General features: G+C 34.1%; 1 protein-coding gene across 3 annotated transcripts; it reads right to left on the reverse strand.

Moving 5' to 3' along the window:
* Window positions 1-4,516: 4,516 nt before the first annotated feature.
* On the reverse strand, window positions 4,517-9,959 carry CNX2 (cofactor of nitrate reductase and xanthine dehydrogenase 2). Of its 3 annotated transcripts, none has more exons than XR_016300868.1 (8): window positions 9,601-9,753; window positions 8,503-9,081; window positions 7,764-7,931; window positions 7,477-7,668; window positions 6,866-6,934; window positions 6,213-6,314; window positions 6,045-6,125; window positions 4,517-4,848 (listed from the first exon to the last, which is right to left on the reverse strand). XR_016300868.1 is itself a non-coding variant. In XM_089624291.1 (8 exons), exons 2-7 carry the CDS (start codon window positions 9,664-9,666, stop codon window positions 6,231-6,233), a joined length of 1,158 nt encoding a protein of 385 aa, XP_089480417.1. In that variant the 5' UTR covers window positions 9,667-9,688; window positions 9,829-9,959; the 3' UTR covers window positions 5,802-6,125; window positions 6,213-6,230. The 3 variants fall into 3 exon arrangements, 1 of the variants encoding a protein (XP_089480417.1); XR_016300867.1 differs by having other exon boundaries at window positions 4,517-4,860; XM_089624291.1 differs by lacking the exon at window positions 4,517-4,848 and adding an exon at window positions 9,829-9,959 and having other exon boundaries at window positions 5,802-6,125; window positions 9,601-9,688.
* Window positions 9,960-15,718: the final 5,759 nt, after the last annotated feature.

A 15,718-nucleotide genomic window follows, 5' to 3' on the forward strand; every position in this document is an offset into this window, starting at 1 on the left:
AGTAATCATCATATATACAATACAATAAGTAATCATCTCGTGAGAATATCATGACCGGTATTATATTTGCTCTTCAACTTTTAATTTTAACAAATCGGCTAAAGTTTGAACTTTAAATATTTAGGGCTGCCGAAACTTTCCATTAACATTTTGGTAAAACACTCTAAAATACATAACATCTCTAAACAAGGCGGCATATAAATCGAAGTTGGATCGCGCATCATGTGTACACTTCCACCTTAGAGAAGAACAATAGGCACACTACAATTCGATCACTTATCTTGCTCTTTCAACATAACCACATTGATTGCTCTTCATATTGTATACACGAAAATCGAACAGTACTCCCACACCGGAATAGTGGACGACAGGTACCACGTCCAAATCAAACGGTCTACAAAGACAAAATAAAAAGATGCAAAGATAACATGAAAAAGACACAAACAAATAAACAAAATCCTCCGAAAATGTCTCACCTCTAAAAAGCCCTTTCTCGATCTCCAAACACACCTCCTCACGTGTCAACACCTCATTTTGCCATCAACAGCGCAAAGTCGGTAAAGATGACAACCATTCTGCGGCCAACGTTGATAAAGATGATTACCACTAAAGTTGAGATCCGACCAATATCGATGAAGAAAGCCTTCACCTTTAAGATCTGATCACTAAAGTTGATGACAGACAAAACCTCCATGAACCCGGCTACCTGCGTTGAGACTAATCACTCTCGCCAAGATCTGACCACTAAAGTTGATGACGGACAAAACCTCCATGAACCGGCTACCTCCGTTGAGACCAATCACCCTCGCCAAGAACTGACTACGTACCATCATTGACAATATTTCAAAGGCGGTTACTGCCGATGATGACAACCACCGCCTCCAAGAAGTGGAAGTCGCCGTTGGAGAAGACCATCCCCTCCGACACCTCTCGAAGCCGGAATTCATAGAGAAGTCGAAACACAACGACGATGGATTCAGAGTCGATAACCACAAGCTGAAAATAAGAAAATAAACTCATTGTGGCGCGTGGAGAATGGTCGCAAGAGAAAGAAAAACAGGTCGGAGAAACGAGAAAATGGAAAAAAAAAAAGTTTGGAGCACGCTGCTGGACAAACGTCCAGTCGCAGCGTCCGGATCGCATGAGAGAACGGCGACTGCAAGGGAAAAGTTAGGGTATACCTCTATTTCTTTGGGAGAGGAAAAGTCAGAGTAAGATATATGCACAATGTTTTAAGTTTTAAAACTTGTATGGGGTAATATTTTTTTTTATCTTTACTTTCTCCCTCCTCTTTTACATTTGATCTCACAAAGAAATTTAGGTTTTCTTATTCCTCAACCACCATCCCCTTTCTAAGAGAAAATAGGATTTTCGTCATTTTCTCTAAACTATTAGTTTTGGAGTATTTAATGTCACTCTCGCCGATTTTCGGCTCTTCCATCTCGCTGGAATGTGCCTCCTCCGACGGCGTCATCCCAGTGGTTCTCTCTCTCTGCCTCATCTGCCTCTTCCGGCTTCATGTCCCATTCTATCCAACCCTTCCCCTGTGCATTGGTAGTGTTTGTTATTTTTTTGTGGTGAGTTTGTTTTTACGGATGATATTAGCTTTAAGATTATAAATAATTTTTATTTCTTAAAATAGTGTGCTTTATCTTTGATGTTAAGAGTCTTGGCCAATTTAGTTTATTATGCAATTAATTTGTTAAGATTTATTGTTTTATTCATTATGGTGATTTTTTTGTTCCGGAGATGATTTAGGTTGATATATATATATATATATATATATATATATTACTATTAGTTGGGGACGAATAATCTAGAGAAATTGTCTCAATTATCATCATTTGATAAGTTTTTTTTCAATTTCCCACAAAAATTGACATGATGTCAACAATTTTACCTTGTACAAATACAATTTTACCTTCAATATGTTGTCAACAATTGACATCTATTGTTGACATCTGTGAATTATGAGTTCTCTGTTTGTTGACATCTGTGAATTATGAGTTCTTTGTTTGTTGACATAGATATCAACAATCAACATCTATTGTTATCTATTGTTGATATCTATGTCAGCAATCGACATAAATTATTAACAAAAATTGTTGAGGATAAAATTGTATTTCTACAAATGGTTTAGTATTATTTTTTGTCAAATTAAGATTTTAATGGAAAATTGGAAGAAAAAAAACTTATAAAATGATGTGATAATTGAGGCAATTTATCAATGATCTATCCATTTTTTTTATTGCGTGAGAAAGGAGTCGCAAAAAAAAAAAAAAAAAAAAAAGGCCAAAATGGTGGGAGTCTATAAGTACCACGTGTAGAGCACTCATTGTTTACTATGTAAAATACTATAGGGACTATATCGTGGGCCCAGAATTCCTTTTATTTTATTACAAAAAACAAAAAAATATCGATTACATAAGTGGCCCAATCATGTACTAGTTTCCTTGATTAGGTGGGTTTTTGTTCCTTTCTAGTAATGGTATACTACTTTTTCTTCTTTGGTACTAAAGAATACTTGTTTTCTTATTTCTTTCCTTGCTTGTTTTGATTGAATCATTGAAACTCAAAACAATTTGTCGCCTCCAAATTATAGGGCTTAAGATAACAGGATTGATTAAATTAGTAAATTTTCCCAACTGCCCATGTATACGGATTAGTTACATCAACACAATCCATGCAAAAAAAAAAAAGTTACATCAAATTATAAAACAAATTGATATGGTGACACAATTTATTTTCATACGCTAATGCACCAATTCTGATTAATTCCGATAATTTATGATGAAATTTAATGTTTTCTCTAGTTTAAAATATATTACAAATTAATTTTTAAAAATTAATTTTAATGTGTTTATCGTAGATTGACGGACACCATCAAAGTCGAGAGAGAGTTTAAATGAGATATCAAAACGAAAACTTATATTCAAATACCTGAAGAGTATTTTGGTCTAAGAATAAATTAAAATTTTAATTTTCTATATTTTAAAAATAACAAATCTACCACTAATATTTATCTATTTATTAGGTCCACTCGATCTCTTGTATAGTCTCAAACAACGAAAACAATCATGTCACTTCAACTCAATATTCCTGTAACTTATATCGTTGTTGCTAAAATAACATTTGTGATTTTTGATATGGCTTTCAAATGGGTAGAGATTAATAATTGTTATACTTCCTTGTTTTGTGGCTACAAATATATCCGTTGTTCCATACAACCCCCAACGACAAAATAAATTGATTTATATCTAGGTTGCAAGCCAAATTTTATTTTATTTTATTTTTTCCAAATCCACAAAAGTTGGTTAAGGGATGACAATGTATCTAGACTTATCCATATCTAGACATCATATACAATTTGTATGTAATATATGATTGTATTAAAACGATGTTAGAGCACACATCTTGGTGTTTATTTGGTGATGATAGTAATAACAAGCTGATGACTACTCATGTTTGAACACTAAATGCATGTAGAAAAATAGATTAGTTACAAATTATGCTTGGGATGTGTATCAATGAATTGACCATGAATATCACTAAATAGATATAAAACGATATAAATACTAGAATAAACGTTTATTATAGTTTTTTTTAGAATATTTAACGCATTATTATTTAAACTCCCTTGTATATCATATGAGAGAAATGAATAAATATTTTTTTTAACAAAAAAACTATGACTCGAGTTTATGAACTCCAATTTCAACAAATCAAGCGCTTACGGAGAAAAGAATCCATAGACACTTTGCAATACTAATTGGGATTTCATGCAACATATATCGATTCGCTAAGAAGAAGTGGTTTATGCATGAACTTACTTGTGTGTCTATAATGATATTAGTTGTACACAATGGATTTGTGATGACTTTGAGCCAGGTACACTTCTTCATTGTGAGATATATATATATATATATATATATATATATATATATATATATATATATATATATATATATATATATATATATATATATATATTGGATCAAAGAAATTCCATTCAAAATAAAATGCTACTAATGAGCAAAATACAACGAAACAAAAAAATCGAAATAACTAAATTGACTAGACAAGCCGAAGGTAATGCCTGAGAACCACCGAGACAATCATGAAGGACTAGGTCTACTCAGGATTTGCCAAAACATCTCTTTGTCTCTCAAACAGAGATAAACTCTTACATAACCAAAGATGCCACTCACCCAAACAACCATCCATGAAATGCCTTCCAACCACTCACTGGAGGGCTACCTCCTCAAACCTGACCCTACAGATTAAGCAACCTGTCACGGCCGGAGCTCGAAATCATGAGGTCGGCAACCAATCCACCATCTTAAAAGTCATTTGGATAAAGTCATGAGGTCACGAAAATACACTCCTCGTACTATTTGCCCCTTGATTTATGACGATCACGAGGAGTGTATTTGTCCCTTGACTTTTGATGGTCACGAAAATACACTCATCGTACTATAAAATCGATCGAGTTATCATTCGATATCAATTTTTGTAACGTTTTGATCCTTCTGTGTATTTTGAGTCTAAACTATCAGTTAAATATGCACACTTTTATCACGTGCTAAAGTTAGGAAATTTTCATTAATGCCGTTAACATAATATTTAATGAAAATAAAATATGAAAGAAATAAATTAAAAAAAAAACAAAATGAATTAGAAAAAACTGCTCTCTCTCCTCTGAATCTCATAAGCTTCTCTCTCTCCTTCTTCATCATCTCTCTCTCTCTCTCTCTATCTCTCTATGATCGCCTGTCACTTCAACGTGAACCACTAGAAGCTTGTCGGACCGAATTTCCTCAAGATCTGCATTTTGATTCCCCTCCAAATCTGCACCAATAGCTTTGCCGGACCGTGAACAACCAAAAATAAGCAAGGGCTTTGATTCTTGTTGTGTAGATTGAAATACTTTAAAGCAAGGTGGTGAAGTAGATCTGTGATATATGAAATCCAACTATTTTTTGTGATTATATTGTCGTTGATCATGATGGTGATGGAATACGTTAATGGTGGTGATTGATTTAGCCGGTGGTGTAAAAAAATTGGAGATGGGAATGAAATATAATGACAAAGGTGAGGTTGGAGAATACCGTGGGAATTCTTACATGGGAGAAACAGAGACGGCGGAGGGGTAGTCGTGTGACGGGGGTTTTAATGAAAGTGATGGTGTGATGGAGAAGAAAATGGGTTGATAAAAAATGTTTTTTTTTCCCTTCAATTTTTTTGGTAAAATTATGAATTTATCCTAGCTTAGAAAATCACGTGACTAAACTTCGAGATACTTAACTGACGGATTCAACTCAAAATACACGGAATTGCCAAAATATTACAAAAACTAATATTGATGGGCCAAGTGATCTATTTTATCATACCAAAAGTGTATTTTCATGACCGCCAAATAGTTGGGTGGGCAAATATATCTTTTCTTTTTCTTTTTTAAATTGATTAAGTTGACAACCTATTATTTTCAATTAAATGTTTACATTTTGACAAGTTATCACTTTCAATTTTTCAAATATGACAAAATATAATCAGTTTCAATAACTCATTTAAATTATTATTTATTATACGGTTCATTTTTATTAATTTGGCATTATATTACCTGCCCCGACTATAGAGGGTTCATGGAAGACGTTGCAAATGATTTTTTTTTCTTCTTTCTTTCAGAATGGTCATCACTCATGACTCATCACATCCAATAATGCAAACAATTTATTTGCATCTTGTCACTAGTGGTGCCTCACCCTATAGTCGACGAAAAAACCAGATGACAAGAACTTGGCTGTCGTGTAAGGAAATTCTTATTGTTGTGTCAAAGTTTTCAAAATAAGAAGATAATCGATAGCATGAATATTATTTTGATATTTTAGAATTAGAACTTAAAAGAAACTGTTTTCAAAAACCAAAAAAAAAAAAAAAAAAAGTCTATGTATAGCTGACATTCGAGTAGTGCTTATGACAACAGTTCTTATATTCTTTGGAAGTGAAGGATAACTATAAATTACAGAGGCGAAAACAACATTTACCAGAAGTGCTTCACCAACAGTGAACTCGGAGCTATTCTTTATTAAGTTATGTAAGCTCAATATCCCAGATAACACCCGGGTCTGCAAAATATGGCAACCATATTAGTCTTGGAAAATAAATAAATTCATATCTTCGTTTGAATATCATGGAGAAAAAAATCTACTCACCCATTTGTGGACAACTGTTTAGCCGCCAATGTGTATCATAGGCCTGTTCGATGTCTTTGCAATCTCAAACATTCCAGCGTGTGAAGCTTTCTTCCTCTTCACCTGAGCCAAACGAAAATCGGAAGATTTTAACAATATTAGTATGAGTTTGATTTGCGAATTCTCAAGGGAGTTATCATATATAATGCGAAAACATAAATTCTATGCATTAAGAACTCAGAACTCGGAAAAATAAAATAAAAAACAGTTATATTATAGCAGACACATAATGCAAGGGACGATAATGCTAATAACTCACGCCAGCCAACTGATTTCAAGGCACGCGGTTCGTAAAAATAATTTTTAAAAGAAAACAAAAAATTGAGATTGTTGATTTTGGAATAATATTTACAGAAAAGATAAGCTACGATGACCGGTTAATTATTTTGACATTCAAATATGTCACAGCCGAAATTCTTTCATCTCAATAAGAATACAAAAATATGTCATGCCAAGTGCCAAAAAACGGCACGTTCATGCGGTTCACCTTATTACTACTATTATGTCCAGATAAATTCCAGATATCTTCATTGTATTTGACTGATCAAAATAATAATTTCAAAGAAAATGAAAATAGAAGCACAGTAATATAGAGGAAGTTTTGAGTGACCAACCGCTGCCCCAATTATTTCTCTTAGCTCATTATCATCAGCACCACGTCGAAGTGGGTCTCTTAAGCTAACCTGCAAAAATATGGGTGTGGGTTCAGCAATGGATACATATCATAGAAGCTTATGAATTGTGCTTAAGCTCCTCCTTTTTTTTAATCATCAAACCATTGCACTGTGAAACAGTACAGCTTTTCTTTTTTATTTAGATTTACTTTTTTTTTTTTTGGGATAAACGAGAGCAATTACAAATAGAAAGAAAAGAAAGGATGAGAAATTCGGAGAGACGAGAGGCTAATCACTAAAACATAGAGCTATATGTAGAGTGAAACTATTCAAACTTACAAACTAGACAGCCTAGTATGATTATTATACTAATTAGATTTTTTTTAATGCATCAAGAGACACAATAAAAATACCTAATCGAAAGCATACTTAAAAAATATGCGCGTTTCCAATATCCACGTTCATGTTATTAATATCATTAAGAAATCAACATTAGCGACATGGTGTCCGTACGATCCAAGAGATTTAAAAAACACAAAAGAAAGCACGCAATCACAAGAAGCTATTTACCAAGTTAAGAAGAATTGATGCAAGTGAGAAAGAGAAGTCACCTCTGAAGGGCCAAATAAGCAGACTTTGAAATTCCCATCAGCTAAAAGCCGCAATCTGTTGCAGCCAGCACAGAAATGCTCGGACATTGAAGTTATGAACGAAACTGCACCTTGATGCCCGTCTATTCGGAAATTCTTGGCTGTCTCCGAAGGGTGATCTTGATGCCTCTTCATACTTGGAAATCGTTTTGCCTGACATCGACGACAGTGATTTACTTTTAGCGTACCGAAAATATAACACGAGAAATTTACAAAAAAAAAGCATTTACCTTCCAGAGTTACCTTACCACTATATCCAACATTTCTGAATACGGTACGAGTTTTTTAACATTCCAAACGTTCCCATCAAACGGCATGAACTCGATGAAGCGGACATTGATCGGCCTGTCGCGCGTCATCTCCACAAAATCACATATCTCGTCGTCATTGAAACCCCGCATCACCACACAATTCACCTAAACACACCAAATTAAGGATAGATGAAGGGTAAATAAGTAACTTAAGTCATTAGGGTGGCTCATTGGAGTTATGAGAAAAGTAGACAAGTATATCATTTCATTGTTCTTAGTAGTAGAATAGTGTAAACAGAGAGCACGATTCACCTCTCAAATTGCGAACCAAGTTTATCAGTAGTATTCGTTATTTGTGTTTGGAAAACCCCCAGGTCGTATCAGTCTTTCCTTCCCTCGCGATTTCCTCACAGTTCACCATAATCCCACTTATTTATATACTCCCACACAGTAATGATAACTTCTAAACTATCCGAATTCCACCCTTTACCATTCTCTAATAGTTATTGTTTTCCTCTATTCCTATAAGGCTCCTTTTGAAACTAGAAAATAGCAACCGGAAAATAGGAGAAAAAGGAAAATGAAGTTTAACTAACGAGTATATTCAAACACAGTTTTCATTTTGTGACTTTTTCCTCTCATATTACACTGACTTCCAAACACAACATATACTTTTGATTTTCCCTTTAGCACGGAGCCTAAGATCGTAATCATAAAACAAGAAGAAGGGACATACTTTGACCGGATTGTAGCCGAGCTCGGCAGCAGCGTCGATCGACTCGAGAACCTTGTGGTGGCCTTTGCGCCTCGTGAGGAACTCGAACTTTGCCGGGACGAGCGTGTCGAGGCTGATGTTCAAAGCCGTGAGCCCGCACCGCTTCAGCCTCGGAAGCCTGGCCGCGAGGACTATCCCGTTCGTGGTGATCGCCAGCGTCTTCAAGCCTTCGAGCTCCGAGAGCCGCGAACAGATCTCCTCGATGTCTTTCCTTACGGTGGGCTCTCCCCCGGTCAACCGAATCTTGTCCACCCCGGAGCTCGTGAACAGCCTCGCGATCCGCACGATCTCGTCCCCACACAGGATTTGGGGCTTCGGACTGAGCTCCACCCCCTCGGCCGGCATACAGTACTGACACCGCAAGTTGCAACGCTCCGTCACCGAGATCCTCAGGTAACTGTGAAACCTCCCGAACGAGTCGACCAGCATTTCAGAACACGGCTTCGCGGTGGAAGTGGAATCTTCCGGAATCTTGGCCAAACAAGGGCCCTCATTTTCGATACTCCTGGGTGCTGTACTTAGCCCTCGTCGAGAGTTGGCCTAATCCAAGAAAATTCATTCACAGAGAAACAAAATATCATTCTTTTTTTTTCTCAATACTTTTCAGTACGTCAATAGCTAATTAGCAATCTAAGTCTATAGATTCTCCATCAATAAGCAGCGGATTCAGTAGAGCTCAAATATTGGTGAAAAGCCATATTTTCTTAACAATGTCTTCGTTATTTGATCTAATTGAGTTCCGTTAGATAGGAACAGCTTTGATGGAAAAAAAAAATTTAAAATAAAAAACACCACCATTAGAGATAGAACATCACGAAGTAGCGAACCTCGGAACAAGTAAAGTCAAGCTAACAAGAACAGCCACAACGAAATACGAACTTAAAGTCAAACGTCTACGAAAGCGCAGAGTTGACTCTGTTCTATTTACATTTTCTAAAGCAATCGAATACCTAGAAAACTTCACATAAAGTCATCTCTCGCTTCTCGTTGGCCATTGGATTTCACGGACCATTATTGAAGAAACGAACAGAGGAAGTACATTAACGAAACGAAACGTACCGATAGGTAATTGATCTTTGCGATGCGGAGAGTGGAGTCGGTAAATTTGGAGATATGGCGTCTCATAGTCGTAGATAATCGCCGAAACCTTTGAAAATACAGAGCAATATATACAAGCGCATACACTGAATATATGTAGAGAGAAAGAGAGAGTTAAGAAACTTAAAAAGACAAGAAGAAGTGTTTTGGGATACTAACAAATAGAAACGTTAAACTGAAACGACCCACCATTTGTAAAGATACAAAATATGATTTGGGCTCTTCTTCCTTCTTACAGCTATCGGCTTTATCAATATTTGGCCTGACACGTACTTCAGGGCAGGCGCCGCTAGGTGGAGGCTTGGGGCATATGCCCCCTCAACTTCTTGAATTTGATATTTTGTATTTTTGTTTTTGCTATTTAGTCCAATTTACATATATATAAAAATTCGGGAGTGAAAATATCAAGACTATCCTCGTGTTCAATCGAAATGCGAGATTTATCCCCTCTATATCTAGAAATATCAGACATATCCCTTTAGTTTAATATAAATGACATATAACTCCCCTAAAAAAATGTTATATTACAAATATCATCATTTTCATTTACTTTTTATAAAAAAAAAGTAATTTAAATTCCCCAAAAGACCCTTAATAGAATAAATATTTATTTACTATTTTATTAAAAAAAATAAAAATCTCTCTTTATATAAAAAAAAATCCTTAACTTTTTATGAAGACATTTTTTAATTTAATTTTTTTGTATATAGAATAGAAAATAAAAATTATTTCATTAAGGGTATTTTGGGGAGTTCAAATTTTTTTTTTTGTAAAAAATAAACGAAAAATGGTGATATTTGTAATATAACATTTTTTGGGGATGTATATGTCATTTATATTAAACTGAAGAGATATGTCTGATATTTCTAGAAATAGAATGGATAAATCTCGCATTTCGATTAAACACGAGGGATACCCTTGATATTTTCCCAATTCGGAATGCTACCTCTTGAAAGAATATTTTAGCTCGCTGATATCAATAGAGAAACTTGTTTCTAACCGTCCGAACCAAAAATTAAAATATTGATATCGATAGTGGTATCGAAGTTCTGATTTTACTAATATATCGACTACCGACTCATATATTGATGTGGAAATGGCCTTCAATAATCATTTTTCGTAATATTTTTTTAATATTAGCCGATGAACCTTTTATTTTTTTTATAAATAACCGTTTTAGTTTTTGAATTATTTCAATAATTATTGACCAAATGTCAATCAATGTTAACCAGATTTCAATAGTTGTTACAAGATTTCAATAAATGTTAACTAAATTTCAATAGTTATTGATCAAATTCAAAAATTGTTGACCAGGCTTTAATAACTGTTGACCGGATTTCATTAATTGTTGACCAAATTTCAAACATCAAAGGTATTTTTGTCCGAAGAAATAGGAAACGATTACTGCCTAAATGTTTTGAAAACGTGAGCGAGATATGAAAAGTGACACACGTTTTACGCTAATTATGTAATTTTTCTTAAATATATTGATATCCTATAAAAATATAATATCGACAACCTATTATACCGATAGTATTTTTCTGATATATCGGTTACCGATGGGTATACCGACAGATATCTTATAACAAAATATAATTGAGAAAACTCAAAACATGATTATATGTCTCCAAGTCCAAATCGTAAAAATAGTTCTCAAATGCTACATATTCTAGACAACAAATTAACTCATAGTACACACTACATATCATAAAATAGTTCTCAAATGCTATGAATTTCAAGAAGACAACAAGTTTAATTATAAACATGTAGTTTAATTTGTAAGATCAAAACACTAATAAATTAGAGAATGCAATTATTTTTCTTCAACAAACGTACGAGCCTTATAATTTTATGGGCCTAGGGTATTTTTTTAGTTACTAATTATAAATTGGCCATTATCAAGGATCAGAAAACATTACCAACGGTAACCTGTAAATAAGGGGTTCTATAGGTTTTTGTACCGTCCCTCTCAATTTTCCGATATACCAAGATATAAAGTCGATATTTTAAATCGTGGTCAAAACTCATAAGAAATTATAAGCTTAGTTAAACATGCAAATATTTTATTAGTTAAAAATTTCATCATAATCATAGTCTTTATATTGTTCATTATCCAAAGAGTTATCTGTAGGGTCGTCATCCAAGTCAATTACCCTTATTGCTTATACAGGTTTAATTTGTTATTATAATTTTATACTTGCAAATTAAAAAAGATAATCATCCTCATTGACTTTTTCTTAAAGTTCTTTCTTCTTCGTTTTATTTCACCTCTTCAATTGCTCACGCTGACCTTTCGTCATAAAAAACAATGATTGAAAATACTGTTACCGATGTCGTACTATAACAAACGTTTTCGGTATACCGAGATATACTAATAGTTTACCCGGTTATCCCGTAAAGAAAAGAGTAAATTGTACCGATGAATTTATCATTACCGACGAAATAAACTGATAAATACCGAATTTACCAAGAAATTTCCAGTGAACAAATAGTTATCTAAAAATATTTCTATATATTATATCTTAATAATAATACTATGATAACATTATATTATCAATGTCTAATATATTATATTTACATATTATTATTATTATCTAATCACATATAATATAATTTTTATGTTTCATGAATAATTATCAAATTTTTAACCAATTAAATATTTAAAATATCAATTTCCCTCCAGTAACGTTATATAGTTACATAATCAAGTGCACAATATTCCTCGATAATAACATTACTCAAGTCCCGCACTTTTTCAATTGCATAAGTTGCCCAAGTCGAGAACATCATTTTTTTCCTTCGAACAAATAACATCATTTCATTTAGTCTCTCTCTCTTTTCTCTTTCTCTTCTTCCTCAAATACGTATAACAAAATGTTTTAAACCACCATTGAAGAACACATTGAGATCTAAAAATTTAAATTTTATTTACAATTTTCGTACGTAAACAAGATGAAATGAACTTTAGAAGCTCGAAAAGTGTCTGAAAATCGAGGAATTGGACGTTTGCCGGGAACCAGTTTGCTTTTCGACCGGTTTATCCCGATTTCTCAATAATACCGGCATCTGTCCAAAACTCGATTTCCAATCGGTTCCTAACCGGTTTCCCGGTATTTCAATCCTTAATAAAAAACCGTGTCGTCAACAACCAAAGGATCAAATTCCCCGCCGTTGCTACTTTGTCGATTAGTTAATTCCTAGCGTCGATCTTTCAATCATTTATTAAACATGGTGAAAGCCAACTTGTTCATCCTCAAAGTATGTAGTTGATTCATCTTCTTCATATGAATTTGGTTGAAGATTCTCCAGTTACGACAAACTTGGATGTGGAAAAAATAAGGCTAAAACCATCTTCTATAGAGAACCCTATAATTTCATAAATGGAGTTCAAGTGATCTAGTTGTAACACTAGAGCACTATATTTGGTATAATTTTTCAACCAAATGAATAGTCTTACACCAAATTAACTTAAGCTATAGTTTTGGTGTAAAATCACATCAAATGTTTAACCATTATTATAATCTAATGAATTCATATCAAATAATTAAGGTGTATATATTTTAGATTAGACAAATAATAGGAGATAATTAAATTAAATTGAAATAATTATAGTAAAAGAATATTATAATGATATTCTCTTTGCTGTAAAATATAGTGGAGTATCATTGGAGTAAAATTAAAATATGGTGTAAAAACTACACTATATTTGGTATAAAAATCACACAAAAATAGTGTTAATATTAAAGAGAAAGTTTGAAGTTCCAATGCATCATTATTGAATTGGATCTATACCAACACTATAGATTAAGGTAAAAAGAATGTTATAGTTAGCAAAAAATTATATTGAGTTTAAAGTAATATGTATTAGTGTACACATATATATACCAGGATATATCGTTTCGTAGCATGTTTGAGTTGGTCTCATTGAAAACAACCTATTCTTCAAGTGAAAATCTTCAAGTTTATTATTAGATTTTAGAAAATTTGCATCGGGAATAAGCATATTCATGCATGCATTAAGATTAACCTTAACCTCTTTCTCAACAAAGAAATTAGGGTTATAATGAAGCTGTGGGTTCAAGTAGTAAGTCGCCATGTGCAACTTGTGATGTAATTGGCACTCCCATTTCGTATTTATGATATTCCAAATCTCTTTGTAGACAACTTCTCTATATTATTTACAGCAATACCCAAAGTCATGTTCTTTAAATTCATTCGCTATCTCTTGTTTGTCGTATTTATCTCATCATATATGAATCTCATTACTGAACATTACCGAACCCTTTCACCATTAACGATCATCAACACTTTAACAATAGGTGTTGTGGTCTTAAGAGCATAGCTTACTCATCGTCGAAAGATATCATCTTAAGAAATGATCTTCTTCAGTTTTTCCCATCATGTTTCTTTTCCGACGAGCTACATCCCATTCTATAAAAAGAAAACATGGTTTCTAAAAGTTGCATCGAGTCCTTAAATCTTTGCAAAGTTAAATAGGCAATGGAAAATCTTGTGGTCAAATGATTTATCTATCAATGAACTTTCTCATCAAACTCAATACCACGAGTAATTGCACATACACTTGGCCACACCTTTTGCTTTATGTATAACGTTTTGATGGTGCGGTAACTCTTCAAACTTCTCAACCATTGTATTAATACATAGAGATGTGCATGTCGTCCAATCAAGCCACTTCTCTCCATAAGCAGTTTTCCCATAATTTTATATGCACTGGCATTGTTAGTTATGACTTGGCATAAATTTTCTCTCTGCCTTCTTTGACAACGTCATCAAGCATCTTTGATGACTTTTTATTAATTGTTTGTTTAAGTAAAATTGGCTAGAGAGATGTGCTGATTTGGATGATAAAAATATGTTCCTTCCAAGCTTTTAGCAGCAAATATCTCAATTAATAAGAAATATTCAACAGTTTAATCGTTTTCAAATTCTCTTATTTCACTGCACTTTCTTTCTTTTATGTTCACAATCGCCTTAAACAAATATATACCTTTATAATTGTTATTAACATATATTAACTAATAATGCCATAGACATAGAAGATGTGAATTTTTAAAGGATTATTTTCTTTTGTGGGATTTTAAAATTTTGAATTTTTAAAAGTCATCCTTTCTATTTCACTTTATTTTTTATCCATTAAATTTTAAAAAAAAAATCCATATTTATAATTGGGCATACTAGATATCTAGCCCAAACAGCCCCCTATTTTAAAATTATAGCCCAACTATTTACATATTTAGGAAAATAGTCAATTTGTTATAATAACATTACAATATTCCAATAATACATTTAAGAGTTGTTATTATTAACTGTCAGAGTAAATATATTAACTGTCATCTCCGCCGTCTCCGGCGCAGGAATCGGAGTTTTCATCAAAATTTTAAATAGCGAAATCTCAACCCTAGCTTCAGATCCGAACGCCGCCGTTAACTGGATCGCCTTCAACGTTGCTCCATTCTCCGACGAAGTCTCGTTCGTGTACGTCAAAAACGAGGTCTTGACATTCGGCGACGAAGCTCTCAAATCTTAGCTTCTTCCGGCGATTTCAAAACTGGACCTGCGACCTTCAAACGGTGGGATCGGTGCAGTCGCGAGACTCGCTGATGTTCGAAATCGTTTCCAGAGGAGGATCGTCACGGTTAATCGAATTAACCTTCACAGTTAATCCGATTAACTATCACAGTTAATATGTAGAACTGGACTTGCGAAATTCAAACGGATGGATCGGTGCAACGCGAGACTCATCGATGTTCGAAATCGTTTTCAAAAGAGGTCTGTGACAGTTAATCGGATTAACTGTAACAGTTAATACGATTAACTGTCGAACGAAAAACCCTAAAATCTGAAATCGCACCTCCACAGCCGCGTGCGTCGGCCCCGCCTCCGCCGCCTTCAAGTTCGACACGTGATTCAACTCGGAATTCGGCGACCCGAGCGACAACCACGTTGGAATCACCGGTGTTGAGAACCGGTGCGAGCTTCTCCGGAAGGGACGTGAGGCGGTGGCGATCGAGTCCGAAGTTCCTTCTTCGGCGCCAACGACGGCGAAAATCCGGTGGAT

The sequence above is a fragment of the Urtica dioica genome, chromosome 8 (assembly GCF_054948205.1).
Source record: "Urtica dioica subsp. dioica isolate 48M chromosome 8, U.dioica_male_clone48M_v1_H2, whole genome shotgun sequence".
Lineage (NCBI taxonomy): Eukaryota > Viridiplantae > Streptophyta > Magnoliopsida > Rosales > Urticaceae > Urtica > Urtica dioica.

Excerpts from the sequence above, each read along its gene's own strand:
- CNX2 (XM_089624291.1), bottom strand. The coding sequence starts at position 9,666 with ATGAGACGCCATATCTCCAAATTTACCGACTCCACTCTCCGCATCGCA. Across the intron at positions 7,932-8,502 it reads TCGGCTACAATCCGGTCAAA|GTGAATTGTGTGGTGATGCG; the intron begins GTATGTCCCTTC and ends TGGTGTGTTTAG. Across the intron at positions 6,935-7,476 it reads GCTTATTTGGCCCTTCAGAG|GTTAGCTTAAGAGACCCACT; the intron begins GTGACTTCTCTT and ends ATATTTTTGCAG.